Raw genomic sequence first — 24,054 nt, forward strand, 5'->3', positions numbered from 1 at the left:
TGGTGGCGAAAGAGCGCTGGTGTTGGTGGGCATGAATTTATTGGAGTAGAAGGAGAAGAGGCAGTTTTGGCAGAAGGAATGATGATTGTTGCTTGCTCAGTAGATGGAGGTATAAAGGGCTCGGGGTTCAAATTCTTTTAGCCGGAGACAACGATGAGGGCTGGGAAGCGAGAATAAACATTCTTGTTAGTTTATATGAGTCCACCAAACTATAGAGTACCTGGTCCTCTATGAGGTGATGCTTAGAATTAGACTGAAAGTAAAGAAGGCAGGAGATTTTCTACGTGGAAAAATCCCATACAAGGGGATCAAAAAACCACGACCTACTCTTATAGGCTTTTAACTCTACTAACTTGCAATCTCCCTATTACAAGCCACTTTGCAAAAACCCTATTGCAAAGACTTCAAACTAACTTGTGATGCAACCACTACAAGCCACTCTATAAATATCCTAGTTACAAAGGCTTTAAACTTATGAATATCCCTAGTCACAACATAAACTCAGAAGTTTACGAATTTTGATTTGTTCCTAAGATAACGCTTCTAAGAAAGCAAACTAGGAATTACAATGGCAAACAAATAACAAGATTACAACTCAACTACGGATGTACATAAACTCATTAAGAAACTGATCCTTAGTGGAGTTGTCTTCTTGTTCTTGACTCACCAGTGACTTCAATGCCGGATGAATACTTTGTTTCTTGAGAGAATATCACTGAATGCACAAAGAATGGTGTGTCTTGCACCAGGTTGTTTTATCACAAAAGATAGCACAATGGATAGTGATGTCAACTCTTGGTGTACGCTTCTTCCCAATGAGAAGTGACTGTTGTACTGACTGTACAACCACTTCTGGGCAGTTGCGTTCCAACTGGATAGTAGACTATGTACTTCTGTTAGGACATACCAATGGACCATGTTCTAGTTGTGTTACTCTTCTGTGATAATTGCTAGATGGTCACTTTCTTCTGCTACGTTCCAGCTGTGTATTTGACTTGTACTTCTGTCAGAGAACCCTAAGGGAGCAGGTCCCTGTTGTGTTTCTCTTTATGTTGATTGCGTATAGTCACTGACTTGTGCTTGTGTCGGAGAACCCTAAGGAACCAGATCACCAGGTCCCTATTGTGTTCCTCCCTGTGGTCGTTCATCCATTTGCTGATTTCTTCAGACTTCGACCAGGTCATATGAAATGTATATCCAGGTTCTCTATTTGGTTCTTCACGACAAGTTTGTTAGATCATCAAAACATAAGAAGCATAAGGCTAAGACATTGAAAACCCATCAATTCTTAACTAAGCCCATCTCACCCCAAAGTGCCTCAACTTCACCTGATGTTGGGTTTTGGAGCTCCCCCGGTTAAGCGACTGGTTGAGCCGATGAAGATCATTTTCTCCTTTGAAGGGAAGCCTCTTCATCACTGGCTTCTCATTCGTCATCGATGACCATTGTAGGCACTGTGGTCGGCTCGACTGGTGTTTTCTTTACCATATTCTCTTAAGCCCTGGTCGAGGAGGGGTGTTTTCTCTTAGGTTTCTTGCTCTCGGACTGGGACTCTGAGAAGAGACACCATCACCTGAGGCTCGAAAATATCCACGAGCTCTACTCCGGTAAAGGGCATAACACCCATTTAGCCTCATTGGGGTCATCTAAGGCGCCGACTTAGGGGTGGGTGACGGAACCCCTCGAAATCCCTGTATAAGACAAAAATGGAGTTAGAAATTTATTTACGATATTTCTTATGTTCAAATGAAGACAAAAGAAAGAAGGACTTGGCTTACCAAGAATCTTTGACTTTCACCCATACTTGGGAGCCATATCCTTCCACCGACTTTTTTTGGGAGTCAATATATCCAAAATTTTCTGAACCCACTAGTTCTGACCTTGAACCTGTGGGTGTTCCCATCGGGTAGCTAAAACGAGGGAAGCAAAAAATCAGCAAAAGCGGGAAATGATCTTTTCACGGATGAAGGAAGCAGGTAACCGAAAACTTACGAAAAATATTCTGCGACTCGGGAAAGGGTGGAGTTATCGTCGGGATGATATTACTGGTAGCATTAGTGACGAGCCGTTCCATCCATCCATGGTCATTGATGTCATCTACGCTGGTAAGGAGAGCGTGGTGACCATGCTGCTGATGTTTATTACTCTCTCACAGAAAATTTTAGGAAAGTAACAATTCCAAATGTGTGCAACAGTTAGGGTTTCCCCGATCTTTGTGCACAATTGACGAAGGCAGTCCACCGTCCCTCATATAGATAGGTCTACTTGTGCTAAGCAGACCTGATATCGGTGGCAAAACTCCAATTTTTTTGGATCGAGCCCTTCACTCGACCCTAAAGAGAACATACCCAAGGTAAAGAGATACGTATAAACATATGTGAACCCTCCTTGGAGTATGTAACTTGCTCTACCATATTTGGGACGAGGATTTCAATATTGGGATAGTTTCAATCCTCCTTCACAGTTGGGATACTAGAAAGGTGAAAGGAGGAGGGATACCTACGAACTGGCCAAGACCGGTTGCTTTGAGAAGTTGCAGAATGAGGTTTTTCTTGAAGGTCGTTTGCAGTGTTGAGTTGAAGAGGTATGATGGTTCTAACAGTTAGAGGATCAGACTCAACGTTGACCTCCTTGATTTTGTTTTTCTTCGGGCCTCCGCCGAAAAAAAGACCAGCATTAGCGAAGGAAGCAGTGTATGAAGACATGGTGGTAAGAGGTTTGTGAAATAAAGGTTCTTGCGGAGAAAGTTGAAGGTAGTAAAAGGTTTCTAAGTAAATATAGAGAAAAGGGAAGGCTTATGAAAGTTGTAAAGTGAAGACGTAAAAAATGATGAGTAAAAGAGAAGTTATAGACAGCAAAATCATGGCAATGATTACCTAAAGAACCGGCAAAAATATTTACTGAATCACGGGGCAATACGTGTTTGGGGTATTAAATGCGAGAAGACGTGCGTCCTTTTAAGTGTCAGAAACTGCTCAAGAACTTTCTCGTCAAGAAAGGAATCTTCACCTACTTTTTGGTAACACTAAGTTGTGTCACAAAAAAGTAGGGGGACTATTTGTATGGAGTAAAATCAGTTGATGCCAGGTGGCCGAATAGTAAAATGACACGTAAAACTGAGGATAATCAAAAGATGAATCGAGAAAAGACTAATGCCGGATGCAATGTGTGTGATCGGTACCAGACGGATTCTAAAAGGAACATGGCCGGTTATAGAAGTTCAAAGGTTGGCCATCAGATATCATTCAATGAGGAAATATTTCCTAGCATTAAATGAGCAGTCGTTGTAGAGAGTATTTGCATTCAAGACCTGTCATTATGTATTTATCATTGACACTTTTATTCTCATTTAAGAGGAGTTTGATCCTAGGATCTTGTTTTCCTAAGTAGAGCTTTTAATAGCAGGATTAACAGCCATTGTAAGAGACATGAAACATTCTACAAAAAAAACTATATTTTATTATTTTTCTCTCAATTTAACGGCTTTCTTTTCACTATATCATTATTTTCACTTTAGCTCTCGGAAACGCTGATATCAAAGCAAAGATTGTTATCTTCTTTAATTTCAATTGTTAAATCTTAATTTTAATCCTATCACTTTATTATTTTTGGATCAAATCAATTTGCTTGTGTATAACCTACATAACAAATTTAAATATACCGTTTTAGGGGTAAATAATATTTTTTCTCATATGATTTAGATTTCTCTTGTTGGATACTTAATCTTTTCATATACTCTATTCTTAAATCTTGACTTGATTAATATCTTTTCACTTGTGTGAAGCTGTTGTAGAATTAATAGTGGGATGTGTCTCTGCTCTAATCATTTTTCATATTCCTTTGATTCATTGTCTTTTAAACAATAAACGTATCTGGATAGTTTTCCAAAGTCCCATCAAGTATGCATGTTATTGCGTTCTAACTTCTACTAGTGACTCTTACATAATATTTGAAAGAAATATAAAAAATTAACCGAATTGTACCGACATTGAAAAGAAACTGAAATGATTGAGACAGTCTTGAAAAATTCAATTTTGATTATACAAAATAAAGTAATCATAAAATTGATATGCTATAATTTTTATAAAATAATCTGTCGAACCGAACTATTAACGCCCCTAGTATTTTGGACTGATGTGTAATGTAAAAACTGCTTAAGTATTCAGTCAGTTAATTTTTTCTTTTGAAAAGGAAGCACAATGCACCAATCAAACAATCTCTAGTGACTACTTTATATTTTATTGATTAATCTAACGTTAAATGTACAAACAACATTTTGCTCCTATGAATTTAATATTGTTTATAGTTTATATGTATTTATTTTTAAATATCCTTTGTAGACATACTTGATATTTTAGTAGTATTTAGTATATGTAATATAACAAACTTAACTAAATTATTTGCATTACATGTTTAGAGGATATTTAATTATTTTGAATTTTATTTTGCGTCAATGTAATAAATGAATGTTGCATTTACTTTAACGTCCATTGCTATTTTATATAATTAATTCTTCTTATACGTAAGCTTTAGTTAATTGGTTATATATATATATATATATATATATGCAATACACAACTCTAAAATTAGTATACTAAAGCTTAACTAAACCTTCAAATATTTTAATATACAAGTTTTAGAGTCGTGTATTGCATATATATATATATAACCAAACTAAAGCTTACGTATAAGAAGAATTAATTATATAAAATAGCAATGGACGTTAAAGTAAATGCAACATTCATTTACTAGTATATTAAAAATATTTACTAGTAAATGCAACATTCATTCATTTATATATATATATATATATATATATATATATATATATATGTAATACACGACTCTAAAACTAGTATATTAAAATATTTGAAGGTTTACTTTCACCAAAGTAAGATATAATATACTTTTCCTTAGTATTAAGTTATGTCCAGGGGCGGATGTATAGCCTAAATCATAGGGTACATGAATTCATGGTCTTTTCGCCAAACTAGATATTTTATGCACATATTTTCTAGAATTTATCTAATATTATGTATTGGTACTAATGCTCCAAAAATACTAATGATGCACTTGCTTGAATATTGAATTATTCGAAATATGAATCGATTCCCACTTAATAAATTTTTTCTACTATTTTAGTTGTGCATCCATATTCCAAAAATTCTAAATATGCCACTGGTTATGCCAAACTGAAACTATTTTTCTCTTGCATCATCAAGAACGAAAATAAAGTCCGTTTTGGAATTGGCGTTGAACCATTTACGGGCAATTCATTGAAAAGAAAAGTCTAAAATGAAAATATAATAGTAGAAAAGGGCAAAAATAGAAAACAAATTACTGCAGAAAAGCCGAAAAAATGAAAAACAATTCCAAGTCTATTGTTGAGGATCATTTATAAGAGCTCAAATAAACATACATCCAGGTCTTGTAATCTTGTCCCTGTTCCGGGGTTTGCAGATACAAGAGTAGAAAATCAGCGAATCCTCCATTCGACTAAACTACTGCTACTGCTACTGCTACTACACCTTTTGGTGATTCTCCAGCTCCAACTATTTTCTTCGTCGACGGTATCTCCGATCATCAAACGGTAAGCCCCAAAAAGTCTCCGGTATAAATCACATCGTTACTCGTAACATATAATTTCTTAATTTTTCTATATTCAACTCATTTGTCTTGATCCTCGTTGGATAACCACTCTGAATTTACGGTTAATTTGTTTCGTGCCCTAATTCTGATATGATTTCCATCGGGAAATTGGCTGGCTAATTTCATCTGTCGCCGAAGTGGGTATGACTAGTCGAATTTTCATTTATTTTTTTTCCAATGAAAATGACTGATATTGCTCCTGTCGTACTCGTTAATGTCCATTCTTCTGTAGCGAAATGGAGTCTCAAGCTTTCCTGTTTCTGTTTCAGATAAAAAAACCTAAGCCCTTTTTTCTACCATATTCTCTCATTTGGAATTGTGAACTGAGTAGCAAAAACAAATGCTTTGTGTTTGCTCTTGTGCATAAAGGAAGTTGTACACAAATACTTGAGTATACTCAAGTATCTTTTTTCTCCTTTTTTTATAGTGAATTTGTACTTATGTGCTTCTCCACGAGATAGTGGTTTCAACTTTGTCATAGGGTGTAAATCTCCCTTTTGCGTTTGTGAAATTATTATTTTTTTTGGAAATTTTCAAAGTTGAAAAGTGTGAGAATGCACGGGAGAAAAATATTATTGCTTAATATTGACAATGATACAATGAGCCCTATATATATATATATAATACATGTCCTACTCCTAATACATATGGGATTATGGTTATTTACTACTATTTAACTATCAAACTAACACTTCCCCTCAAGGTGGTGCATATAAATCATATGTACCGAGCTTGTTATATATATATAACTAATATGAGGACCAGTGAGAGACTTGGTGAAAATATTAACAAGTTGATCATTCGACTTCACAAATTTGAGAATAGGAAACAAAGACTTGACAACCCATAATTAAGGTATGAAAATGAGATTATATTAGGAGCAATTTCCAAATTATATTCAAACTGAATATAAGCAGCAAGCTCTCTGGCATTTGTGGGTGCCCAAAACCCAATGGATTCGTATCCATCTACAAGAATCTGCTGACGACTATTTGAAGTAAAGGTAGGTAGCAAAGGTAAAGACATGTACAACACCAAATAGCACAAACCAAAGTACAACTTAGCTAATATATTCACAAATGACTTTTAAACATTGTAAACGATATTTTTTATAAAAAATAATATTCTTTTGAAATATTTTTATTAAAAAACGAAAAATACTTAATAAAATACTAAAAAATATGAAAATTATTATAAATATAGAAAAAACAATGGAGAAATCCAATACATCTTGTAATAATATAACACATAAAAGATGAAATATTTTTATAAAAAAGTGACATAAAAACTATTTAAAATTACAAAAAATGCATAAAAAGTAATAAAAAATAGATAAAAAATGGGTAAAATACATAATATTATTATAAAAGCATATAGATGACCAACCACCAATAAGCACGAGGCACCTCCATTGTCGCAACCACAACAAGTGATTCCGATGTGAAACCACCGCCGCCAACCACCAAGCATCGACCAACCGTCGCCGGTCGCTACCGCTCGAATCACCGTGACTTTCCACCACCGCCACCAACAACCACCAACATCATTGCGCTTGGCATGTTGCTAAGCATTGGCTAGCACTAGACGTGGTGCGACGTGGAGCGACGCGGTGCGGCTTGGTGCGACGTCGTGCCATGGGCACACCCTGCCATGTCCTGCGACTTCCTGACACGTCCTGACACGTGCCATGGCCACGCCCTGCGACGTCCTGACACGTGCCATGGCCATGTCCTGCGACGTCTTGACGTGTCCTGACACGTGCCATGGCCACGCCCTGCGACGTCCTCACACGTCCCATGGCCATGTCCTGCCATTTTTTCTTTATCTTGTTTTGTTCACAATGAACTTCAATTCTAGTGTAAAACATATCAATGTGATAGGAATTGCCAAGGTTATCTTTTTCACGTCTCGATTTGATTGGATAGGCTCCTGGATTCTGGAACTTGTGAATTTTGTTCTAGGTGAAAGTTCGTTTAAGATTATAAAAGGGGGTTGCTAACTTGCTATGGTTCAAGAAAGTGTTACTTGATTTTTTAGAAAAGGTTCAAGCAAGTGTTGATATTACCAAAAACAGTCTATATAGTTGTTTGGCGTTTGTGGTAGGATTTTGAAATCTTGGGGGGTTGATATTTTGATTCGGAATATAATTACTATTCAACAACCACAAAGCTTCATACATCAACTTGGACAGATTCTAGAACTTAATTTTTATTACTAAATTATAGGATAAGAATGTCATATATCCTGACGTGCAGTTTCATAAAATTTGAAGCTTCAGACTAAGTTTTACCTAAACAATGCAGAATTGTGAATTTTCGGCGAGCAAATCTCAATTATCATTAGTGATGTCGCAATAGTTTCCAAGTTAAGAAAAAATTTAAAAATTGGATAAAGTCAAAATTATTGTTACGAAATTATTAGTGAAATATTTGACTCACTTAAATAGAAGTAATTACCTATCTCCTCTTCTTTTCTATTTCACTAATGATAGAAATGTTGGACGGTGTAATAATTGGGTAATTAATTTTTATTCTTCATAAATTTTTTCTTGTCAAAATGTTCACAAACTAAAAATTTTGAAATATTAAAAAGGAACTTGAAATTTCTTTTATCATCTTTGTTAAAAGCTGAAGCCCATGAACATGTTTGATACAGTTATATATACCTATAAATATAAGTATTTGTTATTTATGTTTAAAGAGATGTTTGAAATTTGAGATTCCGATCTCGACTTAGAAAACATTATAATGATGTTTTTCTTCTATGTCCTCTATTAATTGAGATGGTGATTTTTGCTTTGTGGACACAAACTATCAATAGTATCTGTATAATCAGTTAGCTACTCCAACTAAACCAAAACATTAGCATCCTAAATATATAATGTTATGACACTAACAAATAAACTACATATGAAAAACTAAAACCGAAATATTTTTAGAAAAAAATAAAAGAAGGAATTAGGAAAAGGAAGTGAATAATGATAACACATACTTTGACTCTTTGTCCAAGTTGCTATTTGATCCAAAAATGAATCTTAATTTTAATCCTATCAAATAAATCTTAATTTTAATCGTATCTCTTTATCATTTTTGGATCAAATCAATTTGCTTGTGTATAAATCAAACGTTACTCGTAACATATAATTTCTTAATCACATCGTTACTCGTAACATATAATTTCTTAATTTTTCTATATTCAACTCATTTGTCTTGATCCTCGTTGGATAACCACTCTGAATTTACGATTAATTTGTTTCGTGCCCTAATTCTGATATGATTTCCATCGGGAAATTGGCTGGCTAATTTCATCTGTCGCCGAAGTAGGTATGACTAGTCGAATTTTCATTTATTTTTTTTCCAATGAAAATGACTGATATTGCTCCTTTCGTACTCGTCAATGTCCATTCTTCTGTAGCGAAATGGAGTCTCAAGCTTTCCTGTTCCTGTTTCAGATAAAAAAACCTAAGCCCTTTTTTCTACCATATTCGCTCATTTGGAATTGTGAACTGAGTAGCAAAAACAAATGCTTTGTGTTTGCTCTTGTGCATAAAGGAAGTTGTACACAAATACTTGAGTATACTCAAGTATCTTTTTTCTCCTTTTTTATAGTGAATTTTTACTTATGTGCTTCTCCATGAGATAGTGGTTTCAACTTTGTCATGGGGTGTAAATCTCCCTTTTGCGTTTGTGAAATTATTTTTTTTTTTGGAAATTTTCAAAGGTGAAAAGTGTGAGAATGCACGGGAGAAAAATATTATTGCTTAATATTGACAATGATACAATGAGCCCTATATATATAAAATACATATCCTACTCCTAATACATATGGGATTATGGTTATTTACTACTATTTAACTATCAAACTAACACTCCCCCTCAAGTTGGTGCATATAAATCATATGTACCCAGCTTGTTACATATATAACTAATATGAGGACCTGTGAGGGACTTGGTGAAAATATTAGCAAGTTGATCATTCGACTTCACAAATTTTGTAGCAATATCTCCAGAGAGTAACTTTTCTCTAACAAAGTGACAGTCAAGCTCGATGTATTTAGTTCTCTCATGGAACACTGGATTTGACGCAATATGAAGAGCAACTTGATTATCACACACAAGTCCCATCTGACTAATCTCACCAAATTTCAACTCCTTAGCAACTGTTTGATCCAAATTAGCTCACATGTCGCCATAGCCATTGCTCGATATTCTGCGTCTGCACTAGACCGAGCAACCACATTCTGTTTCTTGCTCTTCCAAGACACCAAATTTCCTCCTACTAAGATACAATATCCAGACGTAGAACGTCTATCAGAAGGTGATCTTGCCCAATCAGCATCTGAGTATCCAACGATCTGCTCATGGTCTCGATCCTCAAACAATAAGCCTTTTCCTGGAGCTGATTTTATATACCGAAGAATGCGGATAATTGCATCCCAATGACTATCACAGGGAGAATCCATAAACTGACTCATAACACTCATAGGAAAGGAAATGTCAGGTCTAGTCACTGTGAGGTAATTTAATTTACCAACCAACCATCTATATCTTGCAGGATCGTTAAGAGGCTCCCCTTGTCCTGTCAGAAGTTTAGAATTCGGATCCATCGGAGTGTCAACAGGTCTACAACCTGTCATTCCTGTCTCCTCAAGAATATCTAAGGCATACTTCCGTTGTGAGATCACAATACCTGAGCTAGACTGAGCAACCTCAATACCTAGAAAATACTTTAATCTGCCCAGATCCTTAGTCTGAAAGTGCTGAAAGAGATGTTGCTTCAACTTACTAATACCATCCTGATCATTGCCGGTAATAACAATATCGTCAACATAAACGACCAGATAAATACAGAGATTTGAAGCAGAATGATGATAAAATACAGAGTGATCAGCTTCACTACGAGTCATGCCAAACTCCTGAATAACTGTGCTGAACTTAACAAACCAGGCTCGAGGAGATTGCTTTAGACCATAGAGGGACTGGCGCAATCGACATACAAGGCCACTAGACTCTCCCTGAGCAACAAAATCAGGTGGTTGCTCCATATAAACCTCATCCTCAAGGTCACCGTGAAGAAAAACATTCTTAATGTCCAACTGATAGAGAGGCCAATGGTGAACAGCAACCATGGATAGAAAAAGGTGGACTGATGCAATTTTAGCCACGGGAGCGAAAGTATCACTGTAATCGAGTCCAAATATATGACTATATCCTTTGGCAACAAGACGAGCCTTAAGTCGATCAACCTGGCCATCTGGACCAACTTTGATTGCATACACCCAACGACAACCAATAGTCGATTTACCCGAAGGAAGAGGAACAAGCTCCGAAGTACCACTCGTATGTAAAGCAGACATCTCGTCAATCATAGCCTTTCGCCATCCGGGATGAGACAATGCTTCACCTGTAGACTTAGGGATGGAAACAAAGGATAAAGATGACACAAATGCACAATGGGATGATGAGAGATGATGGTAACTTAAACCGACATAATGAGGATTAGGATTAAGTGTGGATCGTATACCTTTTCATAGTGCAATCGGTTGATTAAGAGGAGACAAGTCCGCAGTATTAGCAGGGTCAGGTGCAGGACGTGAATTAGCTGGGCCTGATGTTGGGCGCAGACGACGATGATAAGTTAGGAGTGGTGGAGCTGTAGAAGGTTGAATTGGACTAGGTGGTGGCTTTGGAGCTATAGTTGGTGGCATTGGAGCTATAGTTGGTGGCATTGGAGCTATAGGTGGTGGGACTAGACTAGGTGGTGGCACTGGACTCGGTGGTAGCATTGGAGCTATAGGTGGTGGAGCTGCAACTGGAACTGTAGGTGGTGGAGCTATGGAGGAAGATGAATGGGAGAATGAGACTGAATCTCCAAAAGAAGGAACTGGTAGCACCTCAGAAATATCTAAGTGATTAACTGGACCTGTGAAGTATGATTGGGTTTAAAAGAAGGTAACATCAGCAGACATAAGATATCGCTGAAGGTTAGGAGAATAACATTGATATCCCTTTTGCGTTCTCGAGTAACCCAGAAATATGCACTTAAGAGCACGAGGAGCTAACTTATCTTTTCCTGGAGTAAGGTCATGAACAAAGCACGTACTCCCAAAGACACGGGTGGAAGAGAGAACAAAGGTAAGTGGGGAAACATGACAGAGAATGGAACTTGATTTTGGATAGCTGAAGATGTCATACGATTAATAAGATAACAAAATGTAAGAACTGCATCCCCCAAAAACGCAGCGGAACATGAGATTGTATGAGTAGGGTACGAGCAATTTCAATAAGATGTCTATTCTTTCTTTCAGCTACCCCACTTTGTTGGGATGTGTACGGACAAGATGTTTGATGAATAATTCCATGGGAGTTCATAAACTGCTGAAATGGGGAAGACAAATACTCTAGGGCATTATCACTACGAAATGTGCGGATAGAAACCCCAAATTGATTTTGAATTTCAGTGTGGAAGGCCTGGAAAATAGACAACTCAGATCGATTTTTCATCAAAATATCCCAGTGCACCTGGAATAATCATCAATGAAACTGACAAAGTAGCGGAATCCCAAGGTAAAACTGACCCGACTAGGACCCCAAACATTTGAATGGACTAAAGTAAAAGGTGACTGCTCGATTATCAAGACGCCGCGGGAAATGGGAGCGAGTATGCTTACCGAGCTGACACGACTCACACTCTAGAGTGGACAAGTGAGATAAGCCAGATACTATTTTCTGAAGTTTTGACAAACTGAGATGTCCTAACCGTTTATGTAATAAATCTGGTGAATCAGTAACGGGATAAGTTATTGGAGGAAGACAAGATGCGAGTCCATGTGATTTTGCAAGGATAAGGTAATAAAGTACATCCGATTCACATCCGGATACTAATGATCCGCCCTGTACTGCGTTCCTGTATAAAAACAAGGTCATCAAGAAATAAAACAGCAGATTTACGTGATTTGGCTAAGCGACTAATGGCTATGAGATTAAAAGAACTACCAGGAACATAAAGAACTGAGTCTAAAAGTAAGGATGAAAGTGGACTTGCTTGACCTATTGCAGTTGCCATGGCTTGAGACCCATTGGCCATTGTGACTGTTGGAAGAAATTGAGAATATGAGATACTAGTGAAAAGAGATTTGTTACTAGAAATATGATCAGATGCACTTGAATCAATGACCCAAGACTCAGAAGGTGAAGATTGGGAGACACAAGTCATGCTACTATTTGTTGGAAAACGTGCTTTGTACTGAAGGAACTAAATATAATCCGGTAAAGAAACCATCTGGATTGGATTCAATGCATTGGATCCAACAAATTGTGAGTCTAAGGCTTCTAATAAGAATGACATTATAATGTTCACTGCCGGGAAAAGTCAGAAAATTGTTTGGAAATCACTGTTTCACTGTTACTGTACACCAGAAATACTGTAGCTCGTCGGAAAATAAAAAAGTCGTCAGAATCTGATGTAAACTTGATGGGTAGGCTCGGAAAAGCCTCGCGATAAGGCTGTCCTGAAGAAGGTCGGCCAGAAAATGGCCGGAAACAGGCACACGCGCCGGCGGAACCCCTCCTCTAACCGGCGCGTGGGAGGGCGTTTCCCGGAGATTTTTTCTGGGGTTTGGTCGCCTCTGTCTTAGGGACCTTTTGGTGGTGTTGGATTTTGCACAACACTAAGGAAAAATGATTTTGTTGCGGACAACCTCCTAAGTCGCCGGAGAATTGCACGGCGACAAGGTCTTTCTTCCCGGAAGTCGCTGGAATGATGCACAACGATAAATTTCTCACTATTGCTCTAATACCATGTGAGAATGCACGAGAGAAAAATATTATTGCTTAATATTGACAATGATACAATGAGCCCTATATATATATAATACATGTCCTACTCCTAATACATATGGGATTAGGGTTATTTACTACTATTTAATTATCAAACTTACACGGCGACAAGGTCTTTAAAAAACAAAAGAAAAGACAGCCAATAAAATAATTATTCGTCATCTGAATTCTCAAGTGTCAAGTAAATCATAATTTCCAAAGCATTTGTAAATCCTTTTTATTAACCAAATAATGGATTCAGTTCTAAGTCCTAACTATCTTAAGTTTCCATGTTGATTTTATTTGCAGTTCTTTAATCGTAAAAGTCTGTCCTGTAGGGCTCTTCAAAGTCCATCATGTTAAATACAGAAGATGTTCAATATCTGTAATATTTTTTTTTAACCTACCATGATTGTTATAAATAAAGAGAACGTGATCATCAATACTCCTGCTAATTAATAATTTCGTTTACTGTACTAGTTTCATGTCTTCTTGAATAGCTAAAGATTGCAGCCAGTCATATAAACAAAAGATGGAACATCCTGAGGATGAACGTCGTGTTGGAGTGGAACACCCGGAGAAACATGAAGATGAGGTAATGCCATTATCTTTAAGAAATGATTTCTTAATTTTCATTGGTAAAATAGTTAATCAACAGCTTTGATGAAGTTCCAACAAAATTTATAGTGTTATGGCCGTCCTTTTCTTACTGTAGTTAAGTTGTTTTATTGCAATTGTTTGTGCCGATATTTCATGCAGGAGGCTGTGGCTCGTCACGAGGAATACAAAAAATCTGTTGAGGCAAAGATGGCTCTGAGGCAGATTAATTTGAATCCAGAAAGGCCAGGTTACTCTGAGTTTTGTATTATTTATGAACTTAGTTATTCAATTATTTTCCTTATTCCAGTTTTTTTCTCCATATATTTAATTATTTTCTTCCTCACATTCCTCATTCCCTTTTCCTTCTTTATACTTTCCATGAACTTGTAAGCAGTAAACATGAGAATTGACATGTAACGATAAGGTAATTTTTGAATATTCAAATGCCGATACATTTTTTTATCCTTGTGAGAAATTGCATGCCAAGTGGAAATAGTAAATTACAACTTGATTTTCTATGATACTTTGTTAGTAGCCTCAGAACTTTGATCCCAGAATTGAATAGTTTGTGGACTCAACATTTTAAGAATACACTTCCGTTCATTCATGTTCTATATGTTTTTCTTTCCTGGTAATAAGTGGCAACAAGGATAAAGTTGTTTTAGTGACTTGTGCATATTCAATTTTATTTTTCTCTAGTTGATTTCTAAGAGGTGATTCTTTCTTGTGGTCAATGAATATATATTCTCTACTCCTATACTAGCGCTTGCTAGCACATGTATATCTACTTGGAAGTTTGTGAACTTGGCTTGATTTGGACTTTTTTTTTCAACTTTAAACATATGGGTACAGTTTGGTTGAGGCTGACCTACTGATTTTTTGTTTCAGACACTGGTTTTCTCAGGACGTTGGATTCTAGTATTAAGCGCAATACTGCAGTTATTAAAAAGCTAAAACAGATTAATGAAGAGCAGCGAGAAGGTTTGATGGAAGAGTTGCGCGGTGTCAACTTAAGCAAGTTTGTAAGTGAAGCAGTGACTGCTATATGTGATGCAAAGCTTCGGTCCACAGACATACAAGCTGCAGTGCAGGTAGTTACTTGCTTGATCTCTGCTTTGTTTTAATGTCAACAGTATATTTTTTCTAACAATTTTGCTTGTGCCTTGTGTTTGCTAGCCTGGATTTAAGATACCGTGCAAGATTCTCTTCTGGAATTTTTAGGTAGTTGCTTACAAAAGCCATACCTTTTAAACTTCATACGGTACTGGTCGGTACAAATGATAATAGCTTTAAGGGTGTATACTGTGTTGTTCCAATACCTTATAAAAAAAAACTGTGTTGTTCCAAAATCCTGCTGTCCCCTGCGGATGATGGTATTTGGCTGAGAACGGACTTCTTGGCCAAAAGGAAGTTGTTGAGTGTACGTATTACGGTGCTGAAATTTGTCAAAAGTCTGACTAGATCTTTTTTGAGGAATTTATTTTGAGAAGGAAAATTTTGACAAGAATTGAAGGAGAACTTTGTCAAAGTGAAGATTAGGATTAATTAAATCTTCATAGAGAACTCGGGATTTAATGAGAATAACTCGAAAGACAGATGATTGGACCCTCAAACTTCACCTTTGCTTTATGCTGTTAATTCTGTCCAGAGGCGAAACCAGGAGTTTCCTCTCTCCATTAACTTCTGCAATTTTTCTTTGGTGAGACTCAGCTTCTTGTCTGTAGTGACGTGCTCCCTATAACTGACGACGAATTGAGCTTTTTTACCCAGTCTTCAGACCATCTTTCTTTTTTGTACTTGGCATCTTCATTCTTGAGAATCTAGTTTTGTTTTATTGTTCAGTTCATGATATTTACCCTACTCTAGGTTGCCTTTATTACCACTGCCTTTATATTATTTGTGGTGAAAAATCTGAAACATTACTCAGTATTTCCTGTACCAATACTATATCATACTAACAACTACATTTACCGATACACCAGACGTATAACCATGAATGCTAGCCTTTGGTATGGTAAATATCATATAATAGACATACCTAACATTCTTGTATAACTCATTTTGCATGGATATGAACCACAATGATCACTTGTAGAGAATCCTAACGGAAAAGGCCTGAAGGTATCTTGTGTTTACCTGTGTACTAAGAACGAATAAGAATACACACACCTTATCCCATCATGTGTCTGGCAGTAGAAAGTCATATTAGAGAAGCTTCTTAGCTGACTTACTCTAAATTGTATCCCATGTCGGCTGTCAACTTAGAAGTGATATACGCATCAGAAGACATGTGTATTTGGCTGAGAGGTTCTTAATTTACACATATTCTCTCTTTAGAATCTTGTAAGATAAGGAGTTCTTATTAGTGGCGGCAAAATGGTTAAAAGAAAACAGTTATCCACTCATATTATTCATTAAAAAAATGGGTTGGATAATGAACTTTTTAAAAACGGGTCAAACACAAATAAGAACCATGTTATCCACTTAGAAAATGGATAACCAATGGATAATCAATGGATAACTAGTGTGTTTAACTTTTACATTTGTGAAGCCTCAAATTGGGCGACTACGAATTCTCCCAAAAGTGATCATATTCAAGAAGTCATGGATAATATGGATATCCATATTATCCGCCGGTTAATCCGTATTAAATATGGGTCGGATCGGATAATTAATCCGTTTTTATATTACCCGTTTTCGACCCGCCCATATCCGACCCGATCCGCCCGTTTGCCACCCCTAGTTCTAATATTTTTGCAAAACACCGAGGCTTCTAATTTAAATGAAGCTTTGTGTTTCTCATTCGGACATACGCTGTTTACTATTTCTATTAATGTATCTTCTTCCTGGCCCAGATCTGTTCTCTGCTTCATCAGCGGTACAAGGACTTTTCACCAACTCTTGTTCAAGGCCTTGTGAAAGTTTTCTTTCCTGGAAAAGCTACAGAGGATGTAGATGTAGACAAGAATGCGAGGGCTATGAAAAAGCGTAGCACTTTAAAACTTCTTTTGGAACTTTACTTTGTCGGAGTTGTTGACGATACTGGCATCTTTATGAATATTGTTAAGGACCTCACCAATGTTGAACATCTGAAGGATCGTGATGCAACTCAGACTAATTTGTCACTCCTTGCTAGCTTTGCTCGGCAAGGAAGATACCTGCTTGGGCTTCCATTGTCTGGCCAAGATATTCTTGAAGAGGTACAACACCTCCATTTCCTTTATTCCCCCCTTCCCGAGCAAAATTTGTAATGTTGAAAAGTTAGCAGTAGAACTAGCCCACTCTCTGCTACTTATTTCACTTCAGTATTTTATCTCTTTGATTCTTAACTTAGGGAAAGTACTGTGTTCCAAAATTTCTCTCTGTTGTCTATTACTCAACTTATGGTTTCATAAACCCTTATCTTGTTTTAGTTCTGCGATCGCATGATGGGTTGATTTTACCATTTTGTCCTTATGAAGTCTTTATCTGCTGCCAAAGACTGGTGGTTGAATAGCTTCCCTGGGATATATGCCATTTTGTAGTGTAGAGACCGTTTTTAGATGGCTTGATTGTTGTCTGTGGAAGGTGGTAAAGGTTGTTGAAGAAGATGGGTTGCCAGTCAATGACGTGGGTCTTGGTTGGCTTGCTGACTTTTCCTTTCTTTCTTTTAAGCCATTTTGTTTCAGAATTACATATTTGACTAAAGAATAAAAGTTTCTGATGAGTTGTAATTTGACGTCATTAATGTGTTTCTTCATTTGATACTTCATTACAGTCTGCTAATGTTTCTCCATGTTCTTAATTCCTCTGATGTTGCTGACTGCTACAGTTTTTCAAGGCCCTTAATGTGACAACTGATCAGAAAAGGTTCTTTAGGAAGGTGTTCCAAACATATTATGACGCAGCCGTAGAACTTCTTCAGTCAGAGCATGCTGTAAGGGCTCTTTCCTCTTTTGATTTGGAAGATTTTGAGTCTAGCAGGGAGGGTACTAGATAAGTAGTGTGATCTAGTCTCCTCTTCCTCACTTTTTGGTGCCTTTAATAACTATACCATACTTGAGCTGTTTTTAAAACTGTTTTGTGCTCCGAATCTTCTTCCGCTATGCTGCTTTCCTGAAAACTTCTAAATCCACACCAATTGTCTGATAATTGTGATTACTGATGATAATTTTCTTCTTTTAACCAAATTGGAGTCACTTCGGCAAATGGAGCATGAAAATGCAAAGACTTTATCTGCCAAAGGTGAACTGAATGAGGAGAATGCTTTTGCATATGAAAAGCAGCGGAAAGCTTATGACCAGCTGTATCGTGGCATCTCAGGGTAAGTGTTCTATATGTCTATTGATATAATGTGAGATACCACGGGAGATGAATTTCAAGTGCTTCCTCCTTATTGACTTTCATGAATGTTCAGATTCTCATCTCCATGCTTGCAAGAAATAGTTTGTATCAGTGGAGCACCATAATTTACGGATCCCCCGACTCTAAACCAACCTCTTAGTCATAGGTATTAACCTCCTAATTGATATTTCATATTAGTTGTTAGAAATAGCTTATCTATCTCCACAAGGTAGGGGTAAGACTGCGTACACACTACCCTTCCCAGACCCCACTATGTGGGATTATACTGGGTTGGTTGTTGTTGTTGTTGTTGTTGTTTTAAGTAAGAGGCTAACACAACTCTCTCATGCAAGCTTAAATGTTGGCTGTGCCTGAACCACAGACTGTCAGCTCTGTTTCACTGTTTTAACCCCTTACTATTCAGCAAACTATAGAAAAGATCTTTCATGTAGAGAAAGCTTGACTGCATATTGCATAGGTTCCATTGTCCTAGTTATCTATCTCAAACAGCTTACGACAAGAGTTTGCATACGAGTTTGATAGAGGTGGATTTGCAACTCTTGTTGGAGACATGATAATAATTAGGGGGCCTATGGTGGAGGGGCTAGGTTTTGACTACTTAGACCAGAATGACAGATTGGCTGATATAATTATGAGTAACTGATGGCCGATAAATTAAGGGGCCTAGGATATCTGTTTTGTGTTAGTTGCTGGCCTATTGTATTGGTACCATCTTGGTACCTTTTTTATTTAATAAAATTTACCTTATCCCCCCCCCCCCCCCTCCCCCAAAAAAAAAAAAAAAACTGACAGGCCTCGTGGAATTTCTCGGTTATCAAAAAACTTATCAGTAACTAATTCCAAGTTCTGTAATATTGATAATGACATGGACAAATTTTTAAAGGCCGGGATGATAAAGTAGAAAATAAGTAAGGGACAGGTAGACAATTCATTAACGGTGTATTCTGAACCACCCTCGTAATGTTTTCCATCTTTTTTTGAAAGATATGGAATAGTGGTTAAGGGTACTTTTACACCTGATCAAAAGAAATAATGGTTAAGAGCACTTTTACTTGAACATGAATCGCACTTTCACTGTTAGATTGGCAATGACATATATAACTATAATTGAAAAGTAAAAAATAAATAAAAATAAAAATACGACAAACTGAAAAAAAGGATTTTGTGGGGTGAGGCGGGTTAGGGCGTGGTGGAGCGGGGAGGGTGGACGCGGGTGCTAATGCTATGTGGAGCCGCGCAGTTTGAAATTTTGCGGATTAAAACAAAACCCGCGCCACACCGTACCGCACCGCATTGTTTGCCATCCCTAGAAGGATCCCTTCTGTATCAAATTCCTTATCTGTGCCATGATGCTGTGAATTTGCCATGGAGGTCTAACTTTCTTATTGACTATATTAACCAACATAAATTAGATTCAACAATAATCTTATGAAAAGCTCTATCAATACAAATATGCAACCCTAGTAGAATTGGCTTAGCTTAAGCCGTATTGCTACTAATGAGGGGAAGAACTGAATGTCTCATACATACTCGATGCACATGAGACCTTGATATTATGTGAAGCTGGAAAAGATCAACTCTTACACCTCAGAGGAGTACTACTAGCTTTTGAGGCTGTGTCAGGCTTGAAAGTGAAGTTGGCGAAGAGTAATGTGTTTAGTATATTGCTGAGCTTTGTATTAATGATCTGGCAGATGTTATGGGTTTTAAGGTGGAGCGGCTACCAACCACCTATCTAGGCCTACCACTTGGAGCCAAAAGAATAATGCAAATATGTGGTGCAGTGTCTTGGATAGATATATCAGTAAACTGGTGCCATGAAAATGGCAATATTTATTTCTTGATTGTAGACTTACACTGGTCAATGGTGTGATTGATGGTATCCCTACTTATTTGATATCTCTCTTTAAAATGACAACATTATTGGAGAAAAAACTGAATTCTATGAGGAACTAATTTTTAGGAAGGTAATGATGATAACAAGAAGTTTCATGTGGTCAAATGGCAGGAGGTGATGAAAGAAAAGAAAGGAGGGGGATTAGGAGGGTGGAATCTAAAGCTGAATAACAAAAGTCTTTTATTTAAATGGCTTTGGAGTTTGGAGATATAATGATGATATAAACGGATTATGGAAAAAGGTGATAGATGCCAAGTATGGTAGTAAGGACATGTGGGCTACTTGCTCAATTCAATCTTCTTCAAATGGGGGAGTTTGGAGCACAATTAGTAATCTTTCGAATGAATATAGTCAGTTTGTGAAATTGAAACGGGGGAATGGTAATAATACCAAGTTTTGGTCTTAAATATGGTGGGGTAATTAAAGCCTTAGATCAAAGTTTCCTTTTCTATATAGTTGCTCTACTAACAAAAAATGGAAGACTGTTAGACTTCTACTCAAGCACTGGTTGGCAGCTAATCTTCAGGAGAGGTCTCAATGACTGGGAGGTTGATGAATCCTCTCAATTGATGCAGTCGTTGGACAATGTTAGATTGAAGGAAAACAGGAGAGATCTCTCCTTAATTTGGGCAGTAAGCAATGATGATATTTTCACAGTCAGCAGTTCTTATAGCATGTTACAAAAACAACAAGGGCTTTATCAATCAAATTGGCCATGGAAAGTAATATGGAAATCAATAGCACCTGTTAAAGTAGCCTGTTTTGGTTGGATTGCAGCAAAGGAAGCTTTTCTAACTCAGGAGAACTTGCAGAAGAGAGGTTTTGTTCTATGCAACAGGTGTTACATGTGTGAAGAAGAGGCAGAAACAAACAATCATCTACTCATCCATTGCAGAGTGGCAAAACAATGCTGGGAGCTCTTCCTAAGTATACATGGTGTCAAGTGGGCAATGCCTTCCAATGTAAAGAGTTTGTTGGAGACACGGCAACACCAAAAAGAAGTGGCAAAAAGTCAACAGATAGTATGGAGAACAAGTCCTTTATGTGTGTTCTGGACAATATGGTTGGAAAGGAACATGATTTTCTTTGAAGGCGAAAGGCAGCATGTATCTAGGATAAAAAACAGATGCTTATTAAACTTGTATTTCTGGTGATAAAGACATGTCATGGAAAATATGGAAGCAATATATGGATTTTCTTGAGGACATAGGAGGAATATAGTTGCCTTGTTGTGTTAGTTGTTAGATGTTTGTAATTTTGTACCATCTTGGTACCTTCTAATAAAATCGAACGAAATTGATCCCAGCTTTCTGTTTCCAGTAATTCTCCTCTTTCTTTACTGCTCTAATCAGTTCTGCATTAACATGATTGACTGTAGTTCTATTGTATTCAGAATTATTAGCAACATATATAGATAACCTCTTTGCAGTGTTCTTTAGTTTCAAATGAAATCTCCACATAGGGGAGCCATTAACCTCCTCATTCCATGCTTGTTCCACCACCTCCATGAAGTCTGGTTCACTAACCCTAAAGTCCAGGAATTTAAAGTATTTAATAGGTTCCTTACGCTTGGAGATCACTTCACTGAATAGAGGGGAAGGATCAGCACCAGTCTAACTAAGCGTGAGACATTTGTAGTAGCAAATTGATTCATCCATTCCCGATTTACCAGCACTCTGTCCAATCTCTTCTAAACGCTCCTACTAGGACTCCATCCATTTCACCAGGTAAAAATAGGGCCAGTGTACCTAGCATCCATCAGGTCCCAATCCATGATACACTGTAAAAATGGCATACTTTTTGCCCTTCTGTGTGGATTTCCTCCCTTTTTTTTCCCAGGATCAATAATACAGTTGAAGTCCCCAGCCACAATCCAGGGTATCTTATAAGTATCAGCTATAAGCCTAAGACTATCCCATAGGACTGCTCTCTCACTTGCTTTGCGTTTAGCATAAACAAATGACATCAAAAAAGAACTTCCATCCACTGTCACTTCACATGTAACTTGTTGCCCATCAGACTGCACCTCCTGACATACCACTATTTCATCCCAGAACACCTATATCTGACTATTAACATTAGAGAAGGCATTTGCATAACCCAGCATTCTTTTGTATTTGTCCAGTTTATCAGCCTTATAGAAAAGGTTCTGATAATGCAATAACTAAGACTGTATTGTAAAGTTCTTAACTGTCATTATCAAAAAATTAAAAGTTCTCAACTGTCTCTTTGCCTGTTGAGTTTTGTACCGTTAGTTAGTTCCATAAAATCTTTATATTTTCTGTTCTGTACATTACTAATCTATTGCATTCTCATATTTTAGACTGGCAGAAGCACTTGACATGCAACCTCCGGTGATGCCTGAGGATGGTCATACAACCAGGGTAACATCAGGGGACGATGCATCATCCCCTGGTGCCAGTAAAGATTCTTCTGTCCTTGAAGCCCTGTGGGATGATGAAGATACAAGGGCTTTCTATGAGTGTCTCCCAGATCTCAGGTTATCTTTCATCAGGATATTCTGAAGTTTCTTTTGTTGTTTCCTGAAGTGGGATGTCTAGTAATGGCAACATGTAGCATAAGTGAACAATTTCCCTTTTGCAGAGCATTTGTTCCAGCTGTATTACTTGGAGAAGCAGAACCAAAGTCGAGTGAACAGCCTCTGAAGGCGCAAGAGCATTCGATTGTAAGAAATTAGATTTTATCATGTACCTTATCACTTTTACTTCCCTTCTGGCTTCTTATGCTATAAGAGGAACTATTATCACTATAGTCTCAAGGAAATTATCTGGTTAACTTATGGGATATGTCTATCAATTTTATTCTGGTATCCTTGTTTAGCTGCTTGCTCCTGCAATAGCCCAACTTAATGTGTTATGTGATATTTGTGCTCATAGCCAGAACATTCTTGTACCATGTTTCATGGAAGTATGCTTAAATTTTCTGAAGTGTTGGAGGAATGGGTTACGGCAATGAATAGACACTTGAATATTTTTATACTTTCTCGATTACCAATATTCAAGGGTTGGTGGTAATTTACTTGTGTACTTTTCTTAATGTTGTTCACAGAATTAGGAGTCTAAGAGGATGGGAAGTCTGCAACTTCCTAAAGTTGGATTTTTTTGTTTTTGCAATGTTTCTTGTATTTTGACAATGAAGGTGGATGTTCCAGTTTTTCTTGGCACAAATATGTTATTCAACAGTACCTGTGGTATTAAGTGTTTGAGCCTGTCGATAGCCTTTGGATATCTTTAAGACAAAGTACAACTTCATTTTGTGCTTCTGCTATTCCGCTGATTTTGCAGGGCACTCTGATCGTTCTTGGCTTTGTGACTATGCGAAGTGTTGTATTATTGACATGGTGCTTTTTGTCTTCGTCTTTCTGGTGAAGGATTCAGCAAGTGAAGCAGATGAAGCTCAGACTGCTGCAGTAGAGACTGCAGAGGGTGTTGTAGATGCTGGAGCTGTGCAGGAGGACAGAAATGATAAAGGCAGGGATAAAGATGAGAAGGATAAAGAGAAGACCAAGGATAAAGAGACTGATAAGGAAAAAGCAAAAGAAAAGGAAGCTGAAAGAAAAGGAGAAGGTGACAAGGAGAAAGCAAGAGGTGTCGAAGGAGCTAATCTAGATGGTCTGCTTCAGCGGCTACCCAGTTGTGTTAGCCGTGATTTGATTGACCAGTTGACAGTAATAGCACATGACTCAAAGCTTCAAATATTTGTTATCCCGGTCCCTATTTAAGAATT

The 24,054-nt window shown here is 37.3% G+C and overlaps 1 protein-coding gene across 3 annotated transcripts in view; it reads left to right on the forward strand.

The window, feature by feature from the left end:
- Positions 1 to 5,342: 5,342 nt before the first annotated feature.
- The window catches only part of LOC104227740 (regulator of nonsense transcripts UPF2), a 29,721-nt gene continuing 11,009 nt past the window's right edge, over positions 5,343 to 24,054 (forward strand). Inside the window, exons 1-10 of one of the 3 annotated variants that reach the window (XM_009780046.2) lie at positions 5,343 to 5,590; positions 13,947 to 14,061; positions 14,226 to 14,313; positions 14,955 to 15,157; positions 16,922 to 17,266; positions 17,878 to 17,982; positions 18,242 to 18,369; positions 22,631 to 22,807; positions 22,912 to 22,993; positions 23,699 to 23,995. In XM_009780046.2, coding sequence (XP_009778348.1) covers positions 13,999 to 14,061; positions 14,226 to 14,313; positions 14,955 to 15,157; positions 16,922 to 17,266; positions 17,878 to 17,982; positions 18,242 to 18,369; positions 22,631 to 22,807; positions 22,912 to 22,993; positions 23,699 to 23,995 — 1,488 coding nt within the window. In that variant the 5' untranslated portion in view covers positions 5,343 to 5,590; positions 13,947 to 13,998. The remainder of the gene's footprint in view (positions 5,591 to 13,946; positions 14,062 to 14,225; positions 14,314 to 14,954; positions 15,158 to 16,921; positions 17,267 to 17,877; positions 17,983 to 18,241; positions 18,370 to 22,630; positions 22,808 to 22,911; positions 22,994 to 23,698; positions 23,996 to 24,054) is intronic. The other 2 variants (XM_009780047.2, XM_070174592.1) reach the window with 2 other exon arrangements.

The sequence above is a fragment of the Nicotiana sylvestris genome, chromosome 5, assembly GCF_000393655.2.
Source record: "Nicotiana sylvestris chromosome 5, ASM39365v2, whole genome shotgun sequence".
NCBI classification, from domain to species: Eukaryota; Viridiplantae; Streptophyta; class Magnoliopsida; order Solanales; family Solanaceae; genus Nicotiana; species Nicotiana sylvestris.